At 40.5% G+C, this 27,829-nt stretch overlaps 1 protein-coding gene across 1 annotated transcript; it reads left to right on the top strand.

Moving 5' to 3' along the window:
* The first annotated feature begins 6,856 nt into the window (after nt 1-6,856).
* On the top strand, nt 6,857-22,526 carry PTN (pleiotrophin). Its single transcript, XM_010159224.1, has 4 exons — nt 6,857-6,956; nt 8,493-8,666; nt 9,691-9,852; nt 22,340-22,526. The coding sequence occupies exons 1-4, from the start codon at nt 6,857-6,859 to the stop codon at nt 22,390-22,392; spliced, it is 489 nt and encodes a 162-aa protein (XP_010157526.1). The 3' UTR covers nt 22,393-22,526.
* Nucleotides 22,527-27,829: the final 5,303 nt, after the last annotated feature.

The following is a 27,829-nucleotide window of genomic DNA, read 5'->3' on the forward strand; positions in this document are numbered from 1 at the left end:
ATTAGTTTATATTACACAGGATCTTGAACATCAATCCAATTAGTTTTCAGTTTTAAAAGTTGATTTTTACGAAATTAAGTAAATTGATGATGTGTGTTGGACCAATGCAAGGATCTTAATAAAGGATTATTTCAAATCTCTTTGTATCCAGGTGAAAAGAAAAAGTTTCCTCAAGAAAAAAGTGGGGGCAGGGGGGGAAAGCCCGTAGAGAGGAAAATTTCAATTCCAAATTCAACTGGGGAGTAGCCCACTGAAATGCTGTTGGGAGCTTGCAGAAGTCAAAGAAAATGGTACTGATCATCCAAGAAAGTATTGTCTTGGAAGTTCAGAACTGGCTTGCTGAGACTCGCCAAAAACTGATCTGACATAAATCTTGCAAGGGAAATGAAAAGTAAATCTAGATTATTATTTTTTTTCCCTAGTCCTGCAAATAAAGGCAACAAAGGAAACGTGTAGGTGTGTGAGGGGAGGGGGAACATTTTACAGCTGAAAGATTACAGTTCACAAAGGTCTGGGTCCAAAAGCGTGTGAGCATTTGCCTCAGTTTCCAGTACGGGAGATCTTGTAGAACACAGGGGCATACACCAGATGGTGAATGAAAAAGAGACCTGGAGAAGCAGAAGTTTCTGCAGCTGTTACAGCGGTCAAACTCCCAAGAGCTGAATGCTCTTAACTTCTCTTTGATAGAGAAAACTGTGTTTCCATCTCGGAGTACTATAAAAATGGCACTTGACATTTCAGTTTTGTTTAAGACTGTTAAAACATGCATCAAATAATTCCACTTGTACAACTGGAGCATAGCAAATATAATATTTATGTTTAAGAAGGGAGAAAGAAACAGATCCAGGTAACTGCAGACATGTTCATCTGTCCTCGATGGACTGCAAAATAGAACAAATTTTGAATAAGAGAATAATGTAAGAAGTGGAGGTAAATGTTAAGTTTCATTAAACACAGCATGTGTTTACTGAGAGGAGACTGATCTCACAGACTAAGTCACTTGAAAACTGATTTTGTAGACATGACTAATCAAACTAATTTATTAAAGTATTTGTTGCAGGACTTAATGAGAAATTACTCGTTCAAGGGATTAATGCAAAAGGTAGTTCTAACATGGGTAAAGAGCATAAAGAGGACTCTTTGAACAGTATTGTGAAGGGAAGTAAAGGGCTCTAGGAATTTAAGTCTGCTTTTGGGATGATTTTATTTATTCATGATCATAGGATGAAAATGATAATACACTGAAAGACAAAGCTGAGAGAGTCATAGTTATGTTCAAAATATTGTTTATGGGGAAAGAGGAACCATACATTTTCTGTATAGTTACATAAAGTAAAAAACTTACTGATAGTGTAATTGAAAAGATAAATCTAATCCAAGAATCATTATTAGTTTAGATGTAATTATTACAGAAAAGGAATATGTCTGTGCAGATGTTATAATAACATTACCACCACCACAATTAAAATTGATATACATATACTTAGATCCAACTGTTTTTCCTAATGTTATGCTGACCCCTCCCCAGCTCCTCTCAGCCCTAAGGCTGTTAGATTTGTTTTCTTGGTGGTGGTGGGGATGGTTATGGTGACTTGTCAGCATCTTGTGTCCTTTGCCAAGAGGAATATAATGTTCATGTTGATGGTTTCTTCTTCCTCGCTTTTGGGATCAACTTGGGGTTGGTTCTCTATGTTTTCTAACTGCTTTGATAGCTTTTTCTTTTCTCATCGGTCTGCAGCTTTGTTATGTCCGAACTTAGTGTATGTGGTGCCTTTGAAGTATGTTGAAAACTATTCCTGTGTTCTCCTTCTTACTCCTCTATCCAGTTTTGTCCAGCTCCAGGTCTGCATCTCTTTATCTGACCATGGGTAAGTTGTTTATAGCTGTGGGGTCTCCTTTGTCAAGCCTGTGCCCCATCTCGTATCTCCCATACTTGTACTCCTCTACAGTGCACCCTGCGTCTCCACTTCTCAAGACCTTTGTTAAGATGCCAATCTTGTAGTTCTCTATAGTACATTATTATAATAGAGTCATAAAACCTGTCAGGCTCCATAGAATAACAAAGAAAAATAAATGAAATTAGCCATAGCTAGCTGGTCAATTAGAAAAATTGCTGTTGCAGGTAAACCAAATGTGACAAAGCTGTGACTGTCTGCAAGGAAAGCTCAGACAGAGCAAGCCTCGACAAACCTCAGTCCTGATGCCTTGCACACTCACTACAAAACCCCTGATTAGCAACGGTAATACACACAGGGTTTCATGGTAACAACATTATTGACACAGCTGATGTTTGTCCTGTTATACTGGAAGAGCTGCAGGATATGGACTGATTAAATCATGTGAGAAAACCTGATAGCTGAGTGGGAGACTACTCTCATATGGACTAATAATAAAATACTTGCTTCTATAATCTGGGACCTTGCCAGTTGCTTTGGGAAGAACAGATGAAGGGAAGGGTTTGTGAGTAATAGTTATTAACGGCAAAAAGCCACCTGCAAAAAGCATATGTGATCCTAGGATGTGCTGCATATGCTAGTTTCAGTAACACTATGAAAAATAAACACTTGCTCACCAATAGAGCTTCATCTGAAATTGGTTCGTTGGATGATTATGTTCAGGAAAGACTTGTTGAGATGTGAGAAATGGCCAACCTGTGTATGAGTTAATTGCATGAGGGCGGACCAAGTTGCTCCAGCAAGCTTGACTTGGACTAACGGAGATCCAAATGTCTGCAGGGCGCAGCATGAAAACACCGGGGCCCCCTTGGGCTGCTAACTTGAGTATGAAAGAAACAAGCTGCTTTTGCAAGGTCTTGAGTTGGAGGGAGTAAAATTTTTCTCTTGGGCTGTTAGACAAAGCTTGGCATTTCTTGAAAGTGTCTGTAGTGCTTTTGGATCCAGATGGAAACATCTTCATGTGCAATGCTATGTGGATACTGGTTTTGGTCTCTGGTAGAGCAGGGATTTGTGTGCTGCAGTCCATAGGATACGTGTATCCTATGGACTGCAGCACAGTCCTATCTTAGGTGCATCCTATATCCTATTTTAGGTGTATCCTAAGAGTTGGTATGCTTAGTCATGTGGACTGTACTCATCAAGGAAATGAATGATTTAGTGAATCAGGTTCAGGAGTGATGAGTGCAACCATAAAATCAGGTAGGGAGTAGTATGGAATTTGGAGTGGGAGGCTCAAGTACTACCCAGAAGGTTCTTTAAACTGCAGTCGTACTGTGACTTCTTCTTGACTCTCTTTCTGCTGCTCAACACACAATTGAACCCATGGATGTATGGTTGATGAACTCTGATTACCTCCCATTTTTATATTTTCCTTACCTTTTTTTACTCCCAAACAGTGATTGACTGTGAAATCAACTGTGAGTCTGAAGTAATTCCTGTGCCTCATTTTTGTTGGGAGAAGCCACTTGCTGTGGTGCGTCTCAGCTGGGCTTCACTTCTCATCTTGTTACACATTTCTAGTTTTTCTAACACTGTTGCAATGTTTAATCATCATTAGCTGCTTCTGTCTTCTCTCATTCCTCTTTTGGTGTTCTTTTCATGATTACTTACTCTCTTTTGCTGATCTTGTTCCAGTTTACCATAAACTCTCTTTCTCTCTCCTTACCTCATCTTGCTTCTGAAGTTTCCTGGAGCCCCCCTCACCCCAAATGTCTCTTTCCTTTCCTTCTCTTTTATTTTTGTCTCCTCATGTTGGTTATAAATGCCACTGCCGTTTGTTTAAATGCTGCTGCCGTGGTCTGTTTAGGGGTTGTCATACAGGATTTTAGAATACTTTCCCTTCATGACACACAATTAACTTGTTATAGTTGGTGTAGATAAAAGGCTCATTACCAAAAAAATGAAAAAGTCAAGGAGGAGATCATTCTGCATGTCATGAAACACTTGGTTTTTCATTGTTATTAACATTTTTGGCATTCTTTAAACCAAAGGTTGAACTTGAAATGTTATCACAAAATCTAATGAAAAGGAAAAATTGTCACCTTCAAATTTTGCAAAATAAAAAAAAGAGTGGGGTTGGTTTTTTCCCAGTGGAATGTATTATTTTCAAAACCAAGTCCATTTTGACAAGTTTTAACCCTCATCCATCTTCTTAATGGCCAGCTGAAATATTTGCAAGGAAAACTGAAGATTCAACTCAAATGATTACTGACATGTGGGATTTTCTGGGCATCTGAAAAAAATTATTTAATGGGTACTTTTTATAGGCATAGGTAGTGTTTGTAATTTTGTGGGAGCACCTGTCCTTGCTGAACTATTGTGAGCAAAACAATTGTGGAGTTTTCTGTAATTGCACAGGTTACATCAAATTCGAGGTGTTGGTGTGGAGAGAGGCAAGTCCTCCTTCTGTACAACTTGGCTTTTCACTTGTTGATAATTAATAGCGAAGACTTTTGAGGAAGCAGCCTGGCTCTCTCTGCCAGAGGGATCTCTCTCTCTCTGCAGGTTTAATGTTTGCCTTAGACCATTTGGCAAGTGTTTTGGCTGTAGGGAGACTTGGAGTCTTAGGAAGACATGCTACATTAAGGCTCTGTAGGGTTTTCTTTATAAGGATTCTGGATTGTCTCAGACTCTGAAACCCAACTATTTTCCCTGCCTGCTTTGCTGAAAATAATGCTGATCTGATTTGAATTTGAGTCTCTCAATTTAATACAGGACAGCTTCCCTAGAAACAATTATCCATGGCTCTGGCTGACTGCATCCAGCTCTTGAGGTGCATGTGACCCCAACCCAGGTCCCTGGGGTGGGCAGCAGGGATGCTGGAGGGGAGCCCTGTGTGCAATGACATCCTGTGCAGCAAACCCACTGGTGCTGCCTCGCCTCAGCTTCTGATGCCCCAGACAGTGCTCGGGGACCGTGTCTTGAGGTTGTGGCAGTATTTGTCTCTTTCCAGATGCTTCCACACAAGCACTTAATACTCCTTCAATGAGGGAGTCGGGTGAGTTGTTTAGAGGAGAGGAGGTGAGAAGATAAGTTGTTGTGAAAATGGAATGTGAGGCAAGGTGCAGTGATACTGGTGGTGAAATTTCTCCAGGGGACAGGGACTGAGTGAGAAAGTTTTGTGTCTTAACAGTGTTGCAAATGTGTTTGATTGTGGAGAACCAGTTTGAAGCAAGTGGAATAAAAAGGCAGGTTGTGCTTTCTTCTTTTTTTTTTTTTGTTGCTTATTCTATTTATTTATTTCGTTTTCTGTACAACATGAGTGTCTCTAAGTGTAAATACATAGCAGAAGAAAGGGAAGACTGTACCCAAGCTAATGCGGGACTCATGCGCTCTAGGTCTGGACTGTTTGGGTTCACTGGAAACACTGGTGATCCTTTCTTCATGACGGGAACTGCTCCTTTGTTTTGAAGTAAATCAAACTGGTGCTAATGACAGCTTTTTCAGATATTTGAATACCAAGCCTCTTGCAATCTTCTCATGAAGTTTATTTAAAGGAAACTATTAAATTTTCTCATCTGGCTTATAGCATGATATTAAAGTTGGATACTTAAAAGTCTGTGTGTTTGGGATTCCTCTCCTGTTTTCCACGTCAATTACAATTATGTGGCTTTTGAAAAAGAGGTTGCTAGCAGGGAATACTGAGGAGTGCCAAATTACATTTCAAATACATTTTGTTCTTGTTCATGGTGAGAATTATTTCTTCCCTAAGGTTGCACACTCAGCAAAATGAGCTCAGACTGCCTCTAAACTCTCTCTGTAACATCAGTTTAGTTGAGTTTTTAAGGCCGTGTATTGGCTAGCACTGTTGACACCTCCTCCTCGGACTGGTGTAGCATGAATACCATGGTCCCTAGTTGGGGAAAAAAAAAAAAAAAGGCAAGCAGGGGAGACCTTCCGTCTGAGCAAAGTCCAGTCCACTGTTTTGGTACCCAGCTTTCTGCTAGAGATGTGTTTTTGGGAAGTGGGGAGGTTGCTCATTTTTAACATACGTATTTCTTATGGCCCTGCTTTCAAGTAAACAATGCCAAAATGAGAGAATGCACATTATAGCAAAGTGAAAGGGGAAGTATGTGTGTAGGTCACTGAAATCAGCCAGCTCTGAATGACTTTTGGTGATTGGCTAATAACTGATGCTTCACCACCAAGTAAATGTTTGTAATTCCTTTTCCTATTTGAATATTTGCTTCCCAAACCCAAATTTTGGGTTCATTAGCTAGCATGCTATGGATAGCCTCTAGCTGTGTGTGCAAGTCTTATCTTTGTGCATATTTTGCATTTCAGGCAATTAGCTTAATTGATAGTAGGAAGAGATACTCATTGGAAGAGAAGGAAAAGGTAGGTAGCAACATGCCAATGACAATTAAGATAATATTTCACATATTACCTATATAAATTTTTGTGAAAGCAGCTCTTTTCAGGTGTCAGGTAAGTCTGATAAGAACTTGAACTCTTTCAAGGTAGACAGGGTGGCATTCCCTACCTCATATGAACAGGTAGGCTGAAGCACATGGTATATGTTACATTTAGTTTTACACAATACAGGCAGAGGTCAGGAAAGAATAGAGAAATTCCAGGCACGTAAGGACCCTTGATTCTCTGACAGATTTCTGGATGATGAGCAGTTATTACGAGCTTCCTGTGGCAAAACTCATCCATAACTTCAGTAATGTAGATCAGGAATTTGGTACACAGGTTGGAAAATTACTCTTAATCTTTGCATTCTCTCTGGAATGAAGATAATTGCCCATTTTGCCAGTGAGTAGTTGTGTTTGACCTGCTTGTGTCTTGTGGCCCTGAAGCAGAGCTTCCCAAAACTGCTGCACTGACACTTCAGATGGGGATCCCATGTTTTACAGTGTAACCAAACTTTTTTCCCCTCTCTCTCCTTAATACCCAGAATGCAACAGCAACGTCGAATGTTCACAGCTGCCCTCCTGGCACTTGTTTTCATTCTGGCAGCTGTGAGTACCACTGAGGCTGGCAAAAAAGAGAAACCAGGTAAGGTCCAGTGTAATTCAGAGTTAATCACAGGGATAGATTGCATGTGTGGGAGAATGTCAAATGCTTCTGGTGTTGTGATGAAATTCAGGTAATTTGTTAACCTTTTGACATACAGGGTAGAGATTTGTGGCTCTGACATGTTGTTCTATGTTAAACAGGAAAACTGAAAGTAGTTTCCATCAAAAATGGCAGCTTGCAGCCCCAGAGACTGGCGTCCTCAGTTTATCACAGATTGGGTATTGCAAGGCAGCTTAAAATTTGCTCTGGGAATAGGTTCATGCTTGACTTAGGGAGAACCAAGCAGGAGTGATAAAAGGGCAGTTATGTCACTTGTTCAGTGTTGTATATGACAATGTACGCCAATGCTGTGCGATGTAGAAATCCTCCGACAAAGAATGGAACTAACTCGCGGCTGCGGATAGACAGCCAGACATCCTGCGGTAATTGCTTTCTGTCAGTGACAAACTCAGACCTCATTATAGGAGAGACAGGCATGGGGTGGAAAATTCACATCTCTCAAACCCAGTTTTGACATTTTTTTTTAAGGAACACAGCTTTGGGTGTTTTTCTTAAGGTCTTTGTATTTGCAGGCTACTTAAACGCCAGACCTGTGAGTCTATGAGAATTAGTGTTCCCATTTGAAAAATGTGTTTCTAACTATTGTGGCTATATGGAAATAGAAGAAAAAGTGAATGTAAAAATACAAGAGCTAGAAGGAAAATAATTTATCTAAAGTTATTTCAAGTTACTTGTGGTGTTTTGGAGGCCTAAATAAATATTTTCGTGAACCCTTGGATTTGATAACATTGCTGTCTTTTCTCATCAGACTTGGTTTAAGGATTTAAATGAAATCACGATTCTTACTTTTGTCCCTGAGCAACAAACCCATCTGTATTAACAGCATCTTGAGTAAACTTCTCCATGCAGATTTTTTTTATCTTTTGGAGTTTTGGTCATTTTCTGACATAAAATGTGACATGGTATACCAAGTCAAGGGTTTGTATGTGTGCTGGCTTTAGAGTTAAACCAGGACACTGTCCCACAGCGGTTCCCTGGAGGTGCTCAAATCCTCTGCTACACAATGTCAATGCATGCATTTCTGGTCTGTGTAGTGTGTAGTGTTTCTATTGGAACTGAAAACATTTGCATGCCGTCAGCTACTGGAGACAGGAGTGTCCTTCCTGAACGAGCCCTCCTGCATGTTTTGGTCAGTGATCTCTGAGGATTTTTAGATGATTCCCCATTCTGAAGATGAGAATCCACTTGAGAATATCTAAGTAGACTAGTAGACATGGTAGCGGGTCTGAATTTGGATGATCCACCCTGCTTTGGAGTCAAAGAGGCTGACCTGCCTCTGTAGAACTGTGATGAGGATGCCAGACCTTTTGCTTTTGAAGCAACTGTTTTACGAATGTCTTCCTTATTCACTCTTTTGGGTGCTGTGACTGTTTAATCAAGTTTAGGGAACTTCTCCATAGGCTCTGGGTAGTGACCACTTCTCTTGCTTGGGTTTGGCTCCTTGTCTTCATCCAGAGAAAAAGGCGAAGAAGTCTGACTGTGGGGAATGGCAGTGGAGCGTCTGCGTGCCCACCAGTGGGGACTGCGGCCTGGGGACGCGCGAGGGCACTCGCACTGGAGCCGAGTGCAAGCAGACCACCAAGACTCAGAAGTGCAAGATTCCCTGCAACTGGAAGAAGCAATTTGGAGGTAAGCATCACTCTCTTGAGGGATTTGCTTTGGAAGGAAGCCTCAATTTTCGGCATATCTCTGCAAATGAATTGGTGAAGGGGCTGCTTCTGTATTTCAAGTTCATTGCAGCTAGAGCATGTAAGGCATCAGAGCAAAGCAGCTCCTCTGCAGAGGAGAATCCGTGTAACCTACTGATTGTTAACTCAGTGTCCCAGCAGCGTGTTTAAATCTGCTTTCCTGTGGTGTGCAACCCTATTTAAGGCAGCAACGTATGTGTCGTTTGTCCTCTCAGCGCTGTGAATCTCTGCAATGACTACCACAGACTTTACATGACCTTGTGATGTGTAACTTGCAGCGTGGAGCATGGGTGCCTACCCGTGTGTGCATTGAAAGGAGTGAATGAAGAACAGTTTATTTCTTCTATATTATTCAGTTCAGAAGGTTCATCTATAAGAGTTCAGAAAGATAAGTCAGATCTTTCCTGGACAAGATGTGTGTTGAGGACTCAGAACTGATTACGGTTGCAAGCTTGTTTCTTTTTCTAGTAAACAGCTTGTATGACTTTGACATCATTGTGACCTTACTGAGGCAATCAGTGCAGCAGTTTCAGAGTTCACAAGTTCATAGTTGCACATACTTTCTTAAAACTGTTCAATCCTTAGTTGGTAACCTTTGGCATCACACAAATGGATGAAAAGCCATATAGAATGTGAATGACATTTCCCACTGCTCTTTTTTCTTTCTTTTTAGAATATATTTATTGTTTATCTTCATGGTTGAATGTATTTTCTTTAATACAATAATAAAGAAATATTCATACAAAAGCAAAAGGATTCTATTTTAAAGCACTTTGGGACTGTAGGGGAGGGACTGCAATTATTACTGCAAATAATTTTAAAATTGTTCTTGGGATTTCTTTAGTCATGTGATCCTTTTGTCTACAAGAACTGTCTGGCTGTGATATCCTATTAGACTCATAGCATTTTTGTTTTCACACTCAGTCATTCTGTTTTAAAAATTGCTATGTATTTATTTATTGCAGCGGAATGCAAATACCAGTTCCAGGCCTGGGGAGAATGTGACTTGAATACTGCCTTGAAGACTCGAACCGGGAACTTAAAGAGAGCCCTTCATAATGCTGACTGCCAGAAGACTGTCACGATCTCAAAGCCCTGTGGGAAGCTTACCAAACCCAAACCTCAAGGTAAATTCCTTTTGATGAAAGCTGCGCACCAGTTCATTTAAAGCACTGGATTTTTGATATCCCATGTGCTTCAGTGGGAAATTAGTAATACAGGAAGTTTTACTTTCATGGCCTTTCCTCAGTTCTGCACTGCTCCTAAATCCTGGCATTTAGGCAGACAATATTCCTGAGTTGTATAGTCTAGGCAGCCTAACACACCGGAAGTGAGCTGAAGATTAGAGCTCCAGTTTTAACCTTAGACTACCTGTACTACTATTGGTTTGCTGATGCTCACTAGACCTCTAGGAAACAGGTGGTTCTCAAAACTCACCTGTGGACAGGAACAAACCAAAAATAGCATGCAAAAAACATCTCTTGATAAAGATGCCTTTTGTATAGGTTTTGTTGTGTCAAATAATGAGTAGTTGAAAAAGGGACTGCTTTCTTCTGGACAAGCAGTATTGAAGGGCTGCTCTGCTCACTGCATGCTGAAAAAAGAATATGTCAATGATCTGCACCCTTGGGTTGGTATATTTTTTTAATTCAAAGATAGCAGGAAGGATAGTATGGACTGTATATATCTTATTTAAATGTGAGTGACAGTGTAATTCCTAGTACCCAGAAAGACATATGCCCTGCATTTATGTTTCCAGGTATCCCTTAGACACACTTATTTTCTTTCTAATCATCAAAAAATTTTAATGTAGTCTTTTGTTGGAATAGCAGGTGTTCTGTGTGTAGGGTGATTTATAGTGGGGGCTAAAATTGTGAGATCTTGTTTGAGATAGAGAAATAATGTGTGTAAGTGGATTATACAAGCTATTCTACCCTGGCATTTTTTTGCTTAAAACTGGCTACGTTTCACACCTTCCCGACTCTGAATACTTAGATAATTATAAAAATAGATGTCAATAGGAGGGACAGCTGCAACTTGGACCAGAAATTTTCATCTTGTGGATGGCAGTGCATCATTGATCTGAGGGGTACCTGCAGGAGTCCTTTCTGATTGTGCAACCAGAGACGTGTCTGATGAGGTTGCTGACCCTTTCGGTGTGGGTGCATGCACCCATCTGCCTTGGAGTCAGTACAGCTGTAACTGGTCTTCCTCGCATACCATCCATGGAGCTACCAGATGATCACTGAGTCCAAAAGCTGCATAGGTAATGACAAGATGTGAAGTATAAAGGATACAGCTAGATTTTGAGAGACCATCTGACTTTTGATTGAGTTGGCAGCAATAAACATCTTCATTTGGGATGGAAATGACTGAGTGGGACTGCAGGAAGGGATTGAGCTGTGTGATTTAATTGTTTTTTAGTTTGGGGGGAAGGACTTTTTTGAGTTTTTGGGGTGGAGTTTTTTGAGTAAGTTTCCATGGCTAAGTGGCATTTGGGAGTTTATTGAATGAAGCTTCCTGTTGTGCAATGAGAAGTCTGCTGCTGCTAGAGCCGCTAGTAGCATTCTGCCTTGTTCTGCTCCCACTGGGTCAATATATTCTATCAATGGCTGTCAGAAGAGGGAGAGGGTGACAAAGCATGGCATTGATGCAGCATGGTTTTGTGAGAGCCGGGCTGACGGGAGGTACAGCATCATTGTCAAGTTACAGTTTTAAAGGCAGAGCTTGTGAAATGACTGGAATTAATTTTAGCTGATTCTAGTTATGAGTTACAGCCGAGAATGAAACTCAGATTGGGATTGACTGCAGCCAACAGAGTTGTATGGTTTGACTTAATTAGGAAACCTGACTTCATTTGAAGGAATGCAAAAGGAGAAATGGGTACAAGTGTAGGTTTGTGATCATAACTGTGGGCAGAAATTCTGCTCTCCTGAGTTGCGTTAGTAATCTCACGGCATCTTCCTGCATGCCACCTGCTCGTTCATCTGCTGTTGGCATTAGTAGGAGCAGCAAGCATGGAAGTCAGACACTTGCAGCCTTCCTGGGCCCTGAGCTGACAGTAAAAAAGCCATATTGCAGATCTGTGGGTATAGCTACATGGGAGCTACACCGGACGATGTGTTGGCAGGAGTAGAAAGAGCCAGAGTAAGAAAGTAGGTCAAGCAAATTAGTGCTGTGTGAAATGTTGTGCCCTACTGAACTTTACTTCTGAATTAAAAATCGGAGTGCTGACATGCTAGCTGGAATAAGAGTATTTGTTTTCTTCCTGAAGTGAAGGAAATTACAGGTTGGAGGTAAGTCCCCACCCACATCTAGATAAGGAAAATATTTATTTTCCTTACAGGAAACTATATTCAATATATAGTTAGAATAGGACCCAATTTAATTCTTTGGAGTCAAGAAGTAAGACCTAGATTATTGTCTGAGCACTAGGAATGGACTGCAGGTACCTACTAGGCTCCATTTTCATCCATAGCTTCTCATCAGTGGCTCAAGACTACTAGAGAAAAAATATTTGACACATTATTTGGAAGCAGCATTTTTTTCTGAGACACAGGGTTGTATAAAGTCTGTATTGATTTGCAGCTAGACCTGTAAATGCTGATCAAGGGCCATCCGTTCCTACTGTGATTGCCTGGACTAGCAGAGCAGTGGCTCTCTGGCATTTGGGAGCTCTGGCAACAGAACAGTAATTGAAGGGCTTATTGATTATAGGAATCTGTTCCACCACTAAACAGTTACCTTCGTGACTGGTGTATGCTTCAAGGGCTGCATCACTGAGTACATCTCTGACAGCGATAGGCTGGGAGTACCAAAAGCAGATGTGACCTCACTGAAAATATTGCACTGAAAAATACCAGTATATTCAGAAAGAGGGTTGTTTTCATTATTTTCCTGAATAACCCCCTTTCCTGTGCCCTGAAATTTTCTTTCTATTAGGTCATGTTCATAACCTCTTCATTACATCACTTTTCCTTTTGATTTCTTATCATAAATGGGGGAAGAAAAATCCCCTATTTAGCTTCTGCAGTCAATTTTAGTTTTATATATCTTCTGTTACTTTTTGTCACTTGCCATCTTTTAAAGCTAAAACCTCTGACTTAAATATTTTGTAGTATAACAAATTATCCTCGATAAGAATACCCAGGGACTGGACTGTACATCATATTTCACCTGACACATTTCCTTAGTGTGGCTTCATGTCTGAAGTTCCTCCTCACCTTCTCTGTTCTTTGAGAAAAATGCAAATAAATAGATGTCATGTGTAACTTCTGCTCTCCTGTTGCTTATCCACTTTTACAGCTCATGAACATACAGCAACTTTGCTGGTAGCATGAATCCTGTGCCTTTCTCCTCTCACCTAACTATTTGGGAGATGGCTGCTGTTTCACACGAGTTTGGTCTGTGCTTAACAGAAAGGAAAATTATAACTGCAGAAAAATCCCAATGGTTATAATTTTGCACAGTTGCTGATAAAAGTGTATTTTGGGTTTCCAGGAACTTCTACGACCTGTGGCAAAACTTCTGCTAAATTAAACCAGGAGATACTTGTTGACCTCAGGAACCAATGCCAGTCTCATAAACTGGTGATCTAAGTGTTCTGATGGATTTGCTTGATCACTAGTCAGCATTCATGGAAAAGACCTAAAATCTTTTTGAAGGACTCTCGTTAGTTTGGAATTTTTTTTTTTTTCTCTTATTAGCAGCTGCTCTGCCTCAGTATTTTTTTTCTTCTCAGCAATTGACTCTAAGTATGGATTTTAGTCTGCAACACTTGGACATTTTGGAGCTCAGTGCTTGCAAAAGTAAAATTATTAGAGAAACTCTGTTGTATGTGGGATTCAGAGCAGATGATGAATCAGGAATTTGAATTTTATCTGGATTTCTCATGAAGGAAATTTCTTTTTTCTCCATAGCTATGCTGAGGTGGTCTCAGATTAGAAGACAATAGCTTGGTCTTGGGCAGCTGTGCTGAAGTGTAGTTAACAGAAAACTGTCGTCCATTCTTGAATATTGTGCATTTGGACAGAGAGATTGTCAGCGACGTGACAGTGATATTCCAGACACTATAGTTTGTGTATTTAGTACACAAATGAGGTCATGAGAAAGCCTGTCACAAAGGCTGGAAAGGATGAAAGGATAATTTTTATCACAAAATCCCAGTGGAGGCAGCCACCTCTCCTCTAGCACACACAATTGCATATTCTAATCAGTGTCTGCAAGGCCAGGGATGTTCAAGGTCTCCCTAAACTAACTTGACAGATGTGAGAGACTCAGGCACTTCTGTCGAGTGGCTGCTCTAATGGCCAACTTGCACTGAAGAGCAGAAAACGCTTCCGACATATTCCATCTGGCCTACTTCGCAGCCACCCAAAAGTGATTGATAGTTGTTCGCGTTCCAGCCAGCCAGAAAGTAAAAGAATGGGGTATTGTCAGGATTCCGGATACATTTTGCTTTAACTGCTGAGAGAGAAGGAATTTACTTTTATTGAGCTGGGTTGCCTGATAGGTTTTATTTCTTTTTATACTCTTTCCGTCACTCTCCTTCTCTTCTCTCTCCTTCTCTTCTCTCTCCCCGTAACTCTTGTACTTTCAGCTATTTATTCTTCTGATTAAGATAAAATTAAATGGAATAAGCATTCTGCCTGCTCTTTCTGCAGTGTACCCTTCATTTTTTGAATTATGCTCCTTTCTGAGAATCTTTTTGCCTGGCTGTATTTAGTTCTCTTTAGTAAATCTGCCTTCAAAACCTTTTATCAATTTACAGTATATCTGATAAGTTACTTTATCCTGGCTTAGCTCAGTCCTTGTCCCATGGGAAAACAGTTCCAACTAAAGTTGGCAAACTTTATCGCTGCTTACACCACTGCTGTCTAATAACTGGGGTGGTGTCCAAAGAACTCATCCTCCAACATGCCGTGTTTGAAAAGGTTTCTCGTGTGAAGGCAAGACCTACTCAAGTTGTTAATGTCTGTAATCTTTTCTGTGCAATGATGATCAGGTGTGGCATTTGAGAGTCTAGCAAGTTGTTAGTGCATTTCCCTGTGTTTGGCACCATGTGTGGAGGGAGGAAAGACTGCGCTCAGTGTTTTTTTTAATAATTTCATATAGCTTGAAGAGCTTTGCTGGAGTTTATTGAAATATGTCACCTGTACCACGTTGTTTCTTTTATCTAACGTTCTTTACAGGCAGCAATTAGCTAATTCTGCTATCACTTCTTGGAGGTCAAGAAGTACAATTTGAAGAAAAGTAACAGTTGGAACTCAGAAAGGCTAAGTGGTTTTCCAGGTTGACACAGTATTAGCAGCAAGTCCAGGTGCTCAGCTAGGAGCTGTTGGCTCTTAACTCTATGCTCTAACTAGTAGCTGCTGCTCTCTTTTATGCTAGTCTGCAATTGCAATTATCATAATGTGACGATTTACTTTAATGTGAGTGTCTGAACTGCAGTCTTTAATTAGAGCCTTTGGTTTTGACATTAGCAATCTCAGTGAGCTTAAGACAGTGATTGACACTGACTTACCTTGTGTCTTCTTAGGGAGCTTGATGTCAAAACATAGAGCTGGACTTTGGTTAATGAGCAGGAATATCTCTGTCCTTGCTTTGGTGCCAGGAGCAGAAAACAACATGTGGATTTTGAGCACTACAATGGCAACCTTGATGTCTACCTGCAGAGAGGACATCTTGCTCACAGTGCACTGCCAGGACAGACTGGCTGAGCTTTGGCAGGCCGACTTGGCTGCTGGCTGTTGCAAGGAGCTGGCAGTGATGATGTCGGAATGAACTGCTCCCCTGACAGCAGCTACTCATTGCACAGACAAACTGTGTGCTGCCCCGATGAAAAGGACCACCTGTGGCCCACTCCTTTTTGCGTGTTGGACAATCTGCTTGAGTGCTCTTCCTCAACTTTGCCTCTGTGCAGCAACATGATGTCTTCTGAAGTGTAGCTGGAAGGGGCGCAAGAGGAGAAGAAATGACTTCTTAGGGCTGTGATTTTCTTTTGTTTGAAAGATGCTGGTGTCTCCTGTTTTGGCAGCACACTCGTGCTGCATCTCCCTCTGTAGGTTTCACAATTCCCTGTCTTTAATGTAACTCATTAGTCGTGCAGGCATGCAGCTAGCGTAATAATTAGTATTACAGGAGGCAGAATAATAGGATCTGCTCAAACTAATTAGATATAAAAACGAGGGTTTTTCTCATATTAGGAAACAGCTGTGATAGTTAAACAAAAACCTGAAAGGCAAAACTGGGAGGTTTTTCTCTTGCTCTAGAGGGTATGTCAGGTTTATTGAAGACTGGCCTGTGGCACTGACCAGGAGCCTGTAGTGAAATGCAGTGATCTGAGCTCCACGGGGCAGGCACTAGCAGTGGCTGCCCGGTGGGAACGGCATAGCTGGCTGCTGTTGTTATTGTTGCTATCATGATGATTATTTGTATTGCATGAGTGCCCAGAGGCCCCAGCTGAAAAAGAGTGCCATTGTACTAAGCACTGCATAAACATTGTGAGAGGCAGTTTTGCCATGAATAATTTATGCCTTATGGAGCTCAGAAACGTGAAAACCAAGAGAAGAAACAGTGGTCCAGAGAGGCGAGACTGGGTACTAAATGATGGGTTGTGTTTCCCTGTGCCCCTTGCTAGTCTGAGGACGTGGCTTGTTGTTTCCAGATGAAGTAAAACTCACTGGAAACTTAAGGCTCTGTCTCTGTGATTTGACTACTTGCTGCCATAACGTGAGGAAATACAATTTTTCTCAGATTAAGTGGGAACAAGAGTAAGCCATGTAAGAATAATAAAATACAGTGGTGGTTACAGTGTGGACCAGCCTCAAGCTGCTACCAAGCTGCCAGTGCAGCCCATAACTCATAAGGTTTTCTTGGCTTTTAATCATGTTTTCTTCTGCTTCCATTTCCCTGTGTGTCTTGGGGGCTTTGCACTGTAGTCTCCCTTGAGACTGTTCTGTACCTTTGAAAAACTACACTGTATAGGTACATAATTTGAATTCATTGTTAAATCATAACATCAATCTGATTGACACAACCCTGATTCCAGGAAGCAGGAAATCCTGGAGGAGAGGGAGAAAGGGAAGTATTTTTTAGAAAAAGAAATATTTTTCAATTTTTAGTTGTCCTGCAGCTTTGACAGGTGTTTTTGAAAAGAAAAAGTTTGGTAAGTTTCATGGGAAACCTAGACCTCCATGTTTTCTCACCACCTTGTTTGAATTTCAGATTATTGTTTTTTTTCTATGCTTCCCCAGTAGATGAAAAAATGGATGTGACAAATGTTTTTGTTTAACCCTCCTGTGCCTGCAGGGGTTTCTTTTAGGGTTTAATACAGACCTTTGTGGGTGAAAGTTTAAATAGTCTTGTTTGTGCCAATTCTATTACATGCTCATTGTCTCACTTTCCTGGCTTTCGAGAGCAGTCCAGCCTCCTTGGCATTAGTCAGTGCCCTTGAGCCATGAAAATGCCTGAAGCTGTGGGATTTACTGTGATAAAAGATAGGCCATCAGCAAATGTTTACACTCATTACTGTTCCTAGCAGTGAAACAGAGAGAAACCCTGTTCCTTCTTTTCTGTCCTTTTCTACTTCCTCCTTTCCCTTCAAGCTTTTTCCCCCCATCTTTATTCCTCCATCTCGCCTTCCACTTTGCCATCTCTCTATCTTTTCTTCTGTCTGTGCTTACTGCAAAAGTTTTGCAGGCGACTTTTCAGAGTGCAGAGCACTGATCAAAGCCCAGGTCCTGTCCCACGCCCTGAGGGGTAGATCCAGTCTGTGCAGAAAGCACAACTGAGAAATGCCTGTGCCTGGTTTTCAAAAGCTAACTAAATAAAATATGCTCCCTATTCACAGTATATCACTGTTTTTCCGATAAAAAAACCTATTTATATATTTATAAGTTTATATATAATATAGACCTCAGTTTGACATATAAAATGTCTCAATGTGTGCTCTTTTTACTGTATAGGTATATGCCAAACTCCAAGTGGATTATTAATAACTTTTGTTTTCAGCAGTCTCCTGCAGACCTGTAAATACAGACTGTAAACCTGGAGTTATCAGTCTGTGCCTGCACCTGTCTCACTGGCATTAAAAGGGATCTTGTGTCCAGCATAGACAAGAAAGCTGAAGAGCCAGCTGGGACTGGGTCCCTCTTGTGCTGAGCGCAGAACATGACAGAGAACAGTAGGGAAGCCCGTACCCTACAGAAGTAGCAGTACAAATGTACCAGAGGCATATGAGAAGCAGCAGCAAACAGAAGAGCAAAGTGAGCTCCTTCTGGAAATCACTTTCCAGTTAGCCAGACTCCTTCAGCAGTCTCCAGCTGCAAATCAGGCTTCACTAGAAAAGTTTATCCATTGCAATCTTCTGGATAGTCACCCTTAAGACTCTTGACATCTTAAATACATGTGATCCAAAATGAGATGAAACTTTCCTGATCTTTGACTTTGGGCAATTAGGCCATCTAACAAAATCAGAAAATGCATGTCTCTCTGGTCTTTTGTGTGCCTGAGCCTTGGTAATTCTGAGACTTTTTCTCCCAAGTATTCAAATGAAGAAAATCACCAAAATTAAATCTTTCTGGTGAAAAAACTTGGTTTCAACAAATTACCTCTTAAAAAAAGCTCCCTGTAATTCCTGTCTATTTTTGAGTAAGGATGTTAAAGGCAACATTTTTAACATCTTAAATCTGTGTGTCTGGTTGAAGCAATGGCTTCTGACTGTCTAATATTGTTTCAAAGCTTTGCAGCTTGTTTTAGAATAAATTGGATTATTTTTTTCCATTTATTTATTTCTTCTTGCAATGCCAAAGAGAAAGAAAATGAGTGAAACTTTTTCCATGAGTGGCTCTTCAGTCCATTTCTTTGTCAGATAGATACATTAGTGTTTGTCACAGGCATAAATCCAGCCGTTCCCCATTCATAACACACACTGAGGTGTGCCTTCCTGGCTTATATGGTGAGCTCCACACTTTAGGTTTGAATTGGGTCCATCTTGTGTTCAACTGGGAACAAATCCAAGTCTGTCCATAATGGAAATTTAGCAAAGTGAGAAGCAGAACAACACTTGCTGGACTGAAAGTGACTGGAAGAGTGGAGAAACTGAGAAACACAGACAACTAGAGAAAGTCATTAAACAGCACAGAACTGACGTATAGGGGATATAATCAATTGTAATAATGAAGTAAAAGACACATCAAGGTCATTGGTTCATTGGAGACTTCCCTTCTATTGCTGTTTAGCTAGTGCAGTTTTGCTATTTTTTTTTTCCCATCCAGTAGAACTGTGTTGCTCCAAGAGGCTTTTCAGGAGTTTTCATTTTGGAATAGAATTGTTATCGTGATATAGGTTTTCCTTCTTAAACCATTTGGAATACATAAATACTGTAGATAGTGCAAGAAAAGAGGAAAAGGAATTAGATGGCGATGAAAGATTCTCTTTCTCTAGAAGCAGAAGAAATGACCATATTTAAAGGTTATTTCAGCAATCCAAGGGATTTGTTTCTAAAATCATGGGAATCACAAGATAATATGGTTTCTGTTCCTAGAGGGCAGGATGAGCCAATTTTTTCCCCAAGGGATAAAATCCTTGTCTTCATCAAAGTCAAGACCACTGCCTTCTACGTGCACTGGTATTTCACCCCCAAAATTCAGAAGTTCCCTGCATCCAAAGGCACCATTGCCCTGCACAACCATAGCAACCAGGTGCTTTGGAAAATTTGCCCCAGTGAGAGGTAGAGAGCTCTTTAGAAAACCTGCCTTCCTCTGTACTCAGTGAGACTGAGTGATAGTTCCAGGGAAAACTGTCTCCTGAACACCTGGTGTTGAAATTCTTTGCTTTAACCTTCCATCAGCACAGCTTTTGCTGTTTCAAATGATTTATATTGCTTTTGGGGACACTGCTTGACTGTTATATACAGAAGTTCAGCAGTGAATTGTTATCTTCTTTTCAACCAATGAAAATAAATACCTGCAAATCTTGGCTTACAAAGCTTGGATTCCATTAAAATGTAATTACCTACCTTTTGTGCCTTATACATTAAGAGTGGCTTAAATGGTGTGTGGCTCCTGTTCAACATAATTACTTTCCTCTGCTGCTTGCATAGTAAGAATGAGGCTCCAGAATAAAGATGACTGTTTAAAGAGGGCTGCTGCCATTCCAAATTATAGAGAGAAAGTTCTGCTTATCAAACTAATTAGTTTACTTGGTAAGATCCTCACTGGAATTTTTGTTACTGGGCATCACAGACCCACAGATGTGGGTCCAGTGCTAATCCATGACCACACAGCTTTTAATCCTGCAAATAATTCTTAGGCATGCAACTACTGACAGGGTTATTCAGGTGCTGAATGACTAGATAATCGAGTGTGTGTGCTTCAACATAGTTCGCTCTTGCAGGGCTGTTTGTACAATGCTGCGTGGGTGTGTTTTATCTTGCTTGGAAGGTTTTGGGGAGCGGGATGGCTGTGCAGGGCTTGGTTGCTCTGCCTTGCAGAGCAACTGCTGGGTATTCTGAATTTACTCTTTCCATGTGCCCTGGTCCAGAATCCTGGCCTTCATCTGGGCAAAAGCAGCACTAGATACTGTGGGATAAGAGGGAAGGAGAAAAGTGTGTGCTGTAAAACAGGCATACAAATTTGAGGACTGTTTTTTCATCCTCATTAAAATTCTGGAATGTATGTAGCTCACTCTTCTGGTACTTTTGTTTTGCTGCAAGGATGTGCAGGGTGGTAAAGTATTTCCTTGATGTGAAGGAAGCCAGAGAGAAGACATAGCCCCTGCTACTGCTTTCCTCAGTGTGGCAATGCAGTTTGTCTGGGACACTAACACATGGTGCACTCAGAGCAGCTGGGAAAGGGCTGCGCTCATCCGTTCCCTCCACTGCACAGCCGGGTCACCTCAAGTGTTGAGAGGAAGCACCCACTCCCACCTCAGGGCTGACCCTGTTATTGGAATCTGTAGGAGAAATACCTTTGATAAGGCATTTAATGTATCTGAATGAATGTGTTTGTAAATATCAAATGTATGTACATACCTTTCATTAGGTTTTATATTGAGATGTTCCAGTTTGTGGCCCACGAGCTAAATGTGTTCTGAGGATAATTCTGTTGCATTTAAACTTTTAGCACAGCTGAACAATTCCCTGAACTAGCCAAATTCTGCTCTCCTTAAATCCAGATGTTTTTTGTCTTGTTAAAAAACGTGAAGAAAAAATGTTGGTTTGAAACACTGACAAACAGGGAAAACAACCATCAGATAAATGTAATAACCAAAGTTTGGCTTCTGCTGAGAGTACCCTGGCCCTATCCATAGTTGAAAGATGCCAGTCTGGTTCCTTTGGCTTTAATGCAAGTAAGCTGGTTTTACCAAGGCTGATAATTGCTTGACTGTCTGTGTTTTGCAAATGGGACAGAGAGGAAAGAATCATATTCACAACGAACAGTAGCACCTTAAGGGTCAAGGGTTTGTCTTCTCATTCATGGTGACACTTGTTATTTAATCTGAGATGTTTTTTATTAGTTTTTCTTTTTTTGGGTTTGGGTTTTTTTTTGGGTGTCTGTGTGTGTTTTTTGAAGTAAGAAAGAAAGGCAGGATTCAAAGGAAAAAAATGGAATCTGGATTAAGGCAAACATGGGTCTACTTGCTTCCTGCTTTGGTTCCAGGAAAGATGCTTCACAGGATCTCAGTTTCCGTCTCTCTGTAGGGCCTGTTGTGTGGTGTTTTGCGGTGGTATACACAAGGCTATATTTATGTTCCCAGTGAGAGCTGTTATTTCCCCTGTTACAAGGTGACGTGATACCAGAGCCCCTAATGCCTTTAATTCATATTAATTTTTTAAGCTCCTCTGTGAACTTCCTGTAGAATTCCCTTTACCACAGTGCCCTATAGCACAGTGGAAGTTACTGCAGATGGTAGTATACTATACAAACTTTCACTTGTACTGTCGCATTGTTCCCTTATTTACCCCAAATTAGCCAGAGCAGCAGATACTCCCTAGCCTCTTCCCTACGTTAGGGTACCAGCTGGCTGGACATACCGTTCTCTAATCACCCCAGGCCAAACTTCAGTTGTCTCTCGAATGCGAGTAGGTGTTTGTCCCAGGCAAAGGGAGAAAGGTTGGCAATGGAGAAGCTGAAGAAACAAGTGATATTTCTCACCACGCTCTGGAGTTGCTCTCATATTCAGGGAAAGCCAAAAGCTGACAATGAAACAGAAAGGAAGCAAGGGAGGGGTATGTGTGGGTAGTGTGTGCAAAGCTTTCTTCCAGCTCTCCACTGAGCCATGACCCGGTTTCTCCAGGAGCTGCCTGCTGTTTTCTTATTTTCGAAGCAAGTTCCTGAGACAATGCTTTGCATGCCAAACAGGGTCAGCTGCTCAGATAGGAAGGGTTCTGCACTGGACGTGCACCCTGCTGTCCATTTTCACTAGCACCTTGAACGCTCACTTTTTAAATTTCTTTTCCTCCTGTTTTCTCTTTCCTTCTTCAAAATGAGGAAACAAAATTAGTTCTTAATATGCATAGAGAAAACAAGGGGAACTTTCGGAGGTATTGAATGAAATTTATTGCAGTGACTGCTAGTTGCTAACTTTCTGTGGTTATTGTTATCTTAACAGAATCCAAGAAGAAGAAAAAGGAAGGCAAGAAACAAGAGAAGATGCTGGATTAATGGAGCCAACTTGGGCAATGTGAGAAAGGGACATCAGCAAACACGATCAGTTAACAGTTTCATTTATACCTAGGCATTTTATCCTAAAATTATTTATAGCTTAATGGTACCATAGAAAGAAACAAACAAATACAGAAAAAAAAATTTTTTTTTTTTTACTTTAGTATTTTTAATGTATAACCCTAACAACAGTTTTTAGAGGCCTGTAATAAAGGACTCCAAACTCATTTAGAAAATTATGTCTATTGTATATTGAACAATGTAGAGGTTTTTAAAATATTTTTTTCTCAAGTCTTGCCATAGGTCTCAATCTCGTAATTACTCCATACAATCAGGACCTGAACCTCTGTGGAGTTCTGCTGAAGCCAGTGGTGCCCTGTGTGAACACAGGAATCTGGCTGGATGCAATTATATTTAAGATTGGGCCTTTATATCTGAAAAAAACAGACTTGTTTCTTAAGTTCTTATTACATCTGGATAACTGTATGAAATTGTTTAAGGAAAGGATGGGGGCATTTTGTTGAGTATTTACAGGCATAGAATTTTTTTGGATGTGTAGTGAATGATCATTCCAAGATGCCGCTATCTCCAGGTGAAAACCAGTAGCACTCCTATCCTTGGCCATATTTTGCATGTTAGCAGTAAAAATTCTGAAGTCTTTCAACAGCTGGAAATAGAAGAGTCCTAATTTTTCACGATTTTCTAGCAATGATTTTTCCAAGTGGAATGATAGCAAAACTTCCAATTTTTTAGCATTTCAATGCTGGTAGGTGATAGTGTTTTACCTGTAAAAGCTGGAAAATGCTTTTTTATTCATTTATTTTGCCAGAAGGGAGAATATCCTTTTCACAAAAATCTAGTTGAAATTGTTGTGATTCTGCCTGACCCAACTTGCTTTTGTATCATTTGATTATTCCTGTTGATTTTAATTATAACTTGTTGAAAATAGCATGTTTGGTGGGAAATAACAGAAGAAATCTATTTGGAAACTGCCTGGGATTGTCCCTTTTTTGGTCAAAAATATGAACTATTTGTGGGACTTGAGACTCATGGGAATGAAATTAATTTTAGTTTGTCTGTTAGTAAAGCAGAAGGGAGATATAAAACTAGTACCTTTCACTTTCTTCCATTTTTATATGTGGAAAAAGACCTGGCAAAAGCTCAGTTAAGAATAGTTCTGTGATTTTTTATTTTTTTTTAATGGTCTGCAGGGAAAAAAAAAATTCTAACCAACTGGGTTTTGCATTTTTTCAATTTTACCAGTTTTAAATTATGATAATTCCTGAAAAAAGTCACAAAGTAGAAAAAAGATCTGACAGAGGCCTGGTCTGTGCCTAGGTAAAGGGTTTTTTAACAAACTAAACAACCAGCAGACCAGACATTTTAGAGGAAACATAAGGGATTTCAGTGCCCAAATTAATTTAAAAATCATTGCTTTTAAATTCTCAATCTTAAAATTTGGCAGCAAGAAATAAGCCTTGCCATTTGGGTGGGCTGCAGTCTTGCCCGCTGGTGAAGAGGAATAGTCTCCCTTGTCCTGCTGCGGGTACCCACTGACTTCAGCGGAGCAGGAGCAGGGTGTGTTCATCTGAGTAAATCACATTGCTCTCTTGGGAACAGCTTGTAGACAAGCAGAGAATCTTTTTACAGACTAACATCACTCCCCTTTTCTATGCAAATATGTGTAACAATTGCAGAGCTTGCCCTCTTTTTTCTCACATGGGAGGGTATGGCTGACCTGAACTCACAGTGAGGCAAGTCCTTCTGTAGACGTTCCCAAACCCCTTTGAAGCCAGCTAGCCAAGGCTGCACATAGCTCAAGGTAGACTAGCCACACAATTATTTCCCAGACTCCTTGGGTGTGTTTTGCAGTCGGTATTGATGTCCTTGTTATTTTGACTATGCTGTTAGACATACCTGAGCCAGTGGTATAGTTAAAAATGTCCCCAGCATGTGGTGGATGTGCAATTGAGCCACCCAAATGTGGCTCACATTTGGGTTGTTCTGGGTGCTATTTGGTTTGTTCATGGTCTAATCAGGTCTACCTGTGCTTGTGCCTCAGACTTAAGCTAATGGAATGGTAGGTCTGATTGAAAGCAAAGGGAGAAAGAAACTTTTTCACTCACCAAAGGTTTGTCTGTCTAAATGCTGCATCAGTTCACTTAAAGTGGTTCAGCTTTGAGTGCAAACACTGTTGCACCATTGTCTTACACTGGTTAATCTAGTCCATGTTTCATAGGGAGCTGGCAGGAGTTGGGAATATGCCTAGACCAACACTTCGACTATCCTTTAGTAAACCTTAGATGTGACTTCTGATTTCTATCTCTGTGAGTAAGAAGAAAATAAATTCTTCTGTGTTTCCTCTGACACCTTATGGCCCTTACGACTAACTGCCCATCTGGCTTGTTAAAGGAACATTCCTAATAGTTTTTGAATGAGGCCAGTCAAGTTCTTATGGTGGTGTAGGGTCTCCACAGAGAGAGTTTACAGAAAACAAAGAAACAAACAAAAAAGTATCATGTTAGGACCAGAAGAAAGCACAGCAGTCCTGGTAACAAAGGGTGTGAAATAGGAGAACACTTCCTCTGTACTACTCGGCCACATATGTCTGGATCTATATTGGCATGTTATTATGGACAGTAATTGGAGTTGTACCTGTCATTTGTAAATGATGAAGAAAATTTCCAAGAAACCAGCACAAAGCATTCTGAGGAAACTGGCTATGAAGGAGTTGATAAAGGAAATTCATGGCAGAAAACAGAGGAAAAGTGACTAGAATAGGTAAGTCAAGTCAGCTCTGAAAGGAGGCACCTGGTACCTAAGAGGAGCAGTCGCTGCACTAGTAACATTGTAAAGAAAGCAAGAGGCAAGTATCTGAAAAAAACCTCTTCCCACCCTAGCTTGCTCAGTTTCCACTTCAGTCATTCTGAAATTTGTCCTTATGGGCTTTCTGATCTTCTACCCTCTCTCCTTTGGGAGGGAAAGCTGGTGTGACAGTGCTGTGGGGCAGCTACTTCAGATAGAACAGGTGATTTACCCTTTTGGTGCTCTCCTGTTAAAATGCAAAATGACTTAACATGGATGTGTTGCTTAGCTAGTTTAACCAACTGAAGCTTGTTTCATGAATGCCCCTCTCAAGAAGTGGTTTCCATTTTCATTTGAAATCCCACTAATGACAGTTGCCTTCTGAGCACTCAATCTATTAGAAAAGAGAGAGGTGATTTGCTGAACATCAGCTAAAGGTGAATCTGCATCTGGACTGGATTCTAACAAATTTAAACTTAGGGAAATCTGGGTATGGGTCCCTTCCCTTCTTCTAAGCAATCTGAGCCATGTTTCTAAGCAATTAGGCCTGTCTATATCCTGATTCAAAACAATATTTGAGGATTAGGGCATTTTCTGACTTTGACATGCCTCCTGGCAGAAGTGCCCATATAGAAAGAGAAATATTGCTTATCAGACTGGTATATTTAACTATTAAATACAGCAAAGCTATGGGGAAGGTTTTGCCCTGGGAAGGGAAAACATTTGTTGTACATGCAGTTACATAATAAATTGTAATTTACTGATTCCCATCTTCTAATTCCATAATGACTTTCTGGACAGTACTATTTTTCATAGGAGAAAAATTAGAAGAAAATATAGGATAATAATTATAAAACATATCAATGGTGTTGGAGACTTTTTCAAGAAGAGACAGGTATGAAGTCAGGAACATTTTATACAAACTTCTTTTGCATGTTCCTTGAGTAGGGAAGGCAGGATTACTGCTGGCACATTTGTTTTTATGCTTTGCTTGATTTGTGCCTTAATGAAAACTAATCAAATGTAGAATGTTACAAAGAAGTCCCACTCCAACCTCAAGAGAACATGTCCAACAGGAGGCAATGTCAAAAGGAGACAATAGTATGTCTGTCTTTTCTGATTTAGTAGTGCAAGTTATGATGATGTTAGGAGAAAACATAACGTATTTCTTTAACTCTGGTGTATATCCTTCATCGTTTGATATGTGGCAGTGGACAATTCAAGTGAAACAGTAGAGCATTAGGATGAACTAATGGAAAGTGAATATTTATGGAGACTGTTTATGGAAACAGGCCTATAAAACCCCTGAAACTAACCATTCTGCTACCAGGGAGCATCTGAAGATAAACACTGTATAGCATTTCCATTTGTTTAATGAAATCCCTTAACATATGATGAACTGTACCTGAGTTTGCGTAGGCTAATGTCAGCGATGAGGGTGGGACAAAAGCCAACCTGGCTTTCCCTCAGTCTAGGAACTTCAGCAATATTAACAATGTAAACCTGCCACTTTTTTAAAGCAAAATATTGGTGAGGTACATAATTTTTGACATGACACAGTAGTCTTTCACATCCCCCAAATTCTTACAGGAAGGGGAAGCAGCATGTCAATGGGGGTAGGTGTCTCATATTCAATCTTTTTAAACTCTAGGACAGCATCTTCTGTGAGCTTCTGACAGTATTTGTAAGTTTTCTGTCAGTTCTGCCAAGGCACTCTACCTCTCAGCCAAACTTTTGTGGATATTGTTGATCCTTCCTCATGTTTGAGGCTGTATTCTCCATTTCTTGCTGGATTGTTGCAAAACAGCACCAGCAAGCCCATACAATCAGGTACCTTTCATTCTGTCCTTCTTAGATTGAAAGACACAGTAGCGATATGTTAATCAAAAAATCATAATAAACAAGGAAATATAAGAATGCGCAAAGAGATTTCCTGGATCCATTGGGAGGGTGGCTTGCTGGTAAAACCTTTGTTATAGCTCAACCTGGGCAAGGCTTCCTAGGGGACAGAAATGCATCACATTTGATCGAAAATTAGAGACAATGTTGAAAGACTGTCTGCCTTCAAACAGAAAAAAACCTTAGCTAGATAAATAGTGGCAAGAAGCTTCATCCTTTTCCACTGTGTCCTCTTTTACCATCAAATTAAAGGGAAGAGACACGGTGTGTAGACCTTCAGGGATAGTGGAAGACTTGCCTGAGCAAACTAGAGCATGGAGAGAGCTTCTTCCACCCCATGGGTATTTGCATTTGGAGAAGGCCTAGGTATTCTTGTTCATAGCAGCAGAAAATTTTGTGTGCTTTTGGACCAAAACTAAACAATGTTGAACTCTAATCATTTTACTAATGTACCCTTTCTGCTACTCTTCAAAAGTGGCAGTCTGCCTTGTGGCCTCATCACTCTGATCTCATCAGAAATGAGATATTTCAAAGAAAACATGGGAATTCAAGTATATTCAACTGTCATTATCTTATTGGTGGGGCTGTGCAACCTTTTTGCCCTTTCTGCAGTTTGCCATTAGATGTGGAGTGTCTTAGGGTCCCAGATGGCTAAAAATTCAGTAGGTATCTCCTAGCCTTTAAATTGCTTGGGTTTGAGTGAGTTGCTTTTGAAAAAGCTGTACCTACATTT

The sequence above is a fragment of the Eurypyga helias genome, unplaced genomic scaffold (genome assembly GCF_000690775.1).
Source record: "Eurypyga helias isolate BGI_N326 unplaced genomic scaffold, ASM69077v1 scaffold5249, whole genome shotgun sequence".
In the NCBI taxonomy this organism is placed as follows: domain Eukaryota; kingdom Metazoa; phylum Chordata; class Aves; order Eurypygiformes; family Eurypygidae; genus Eurypyga; species Eurypyga helias.

Excerpts from the sequence above, each read along its gene's own strand:
- PTN (XM_010159224.1), top strand. The coding sequence starts at position 6,857 with ATGCAACAGCAACGTCGAATGTTCACAGCTGCCCTCCTGGCACTTGTT. Across the intron at positions 6,957-8,492 it reads TGGCAAAAAAGAGAAACCAG|AGAAAAAGGCGAAGAAGTCT; the intron begins GTAAGGTCCAGT and ends GTCTTCATCCAG. Across the intron at positions 8,667-9,690 it reads CTGGAAGAAGCAATTTGGAG|CGGAATGCAAATACCAGTTC; the intron begins GTAAGCATCACT and ends TATTTATTGCAG.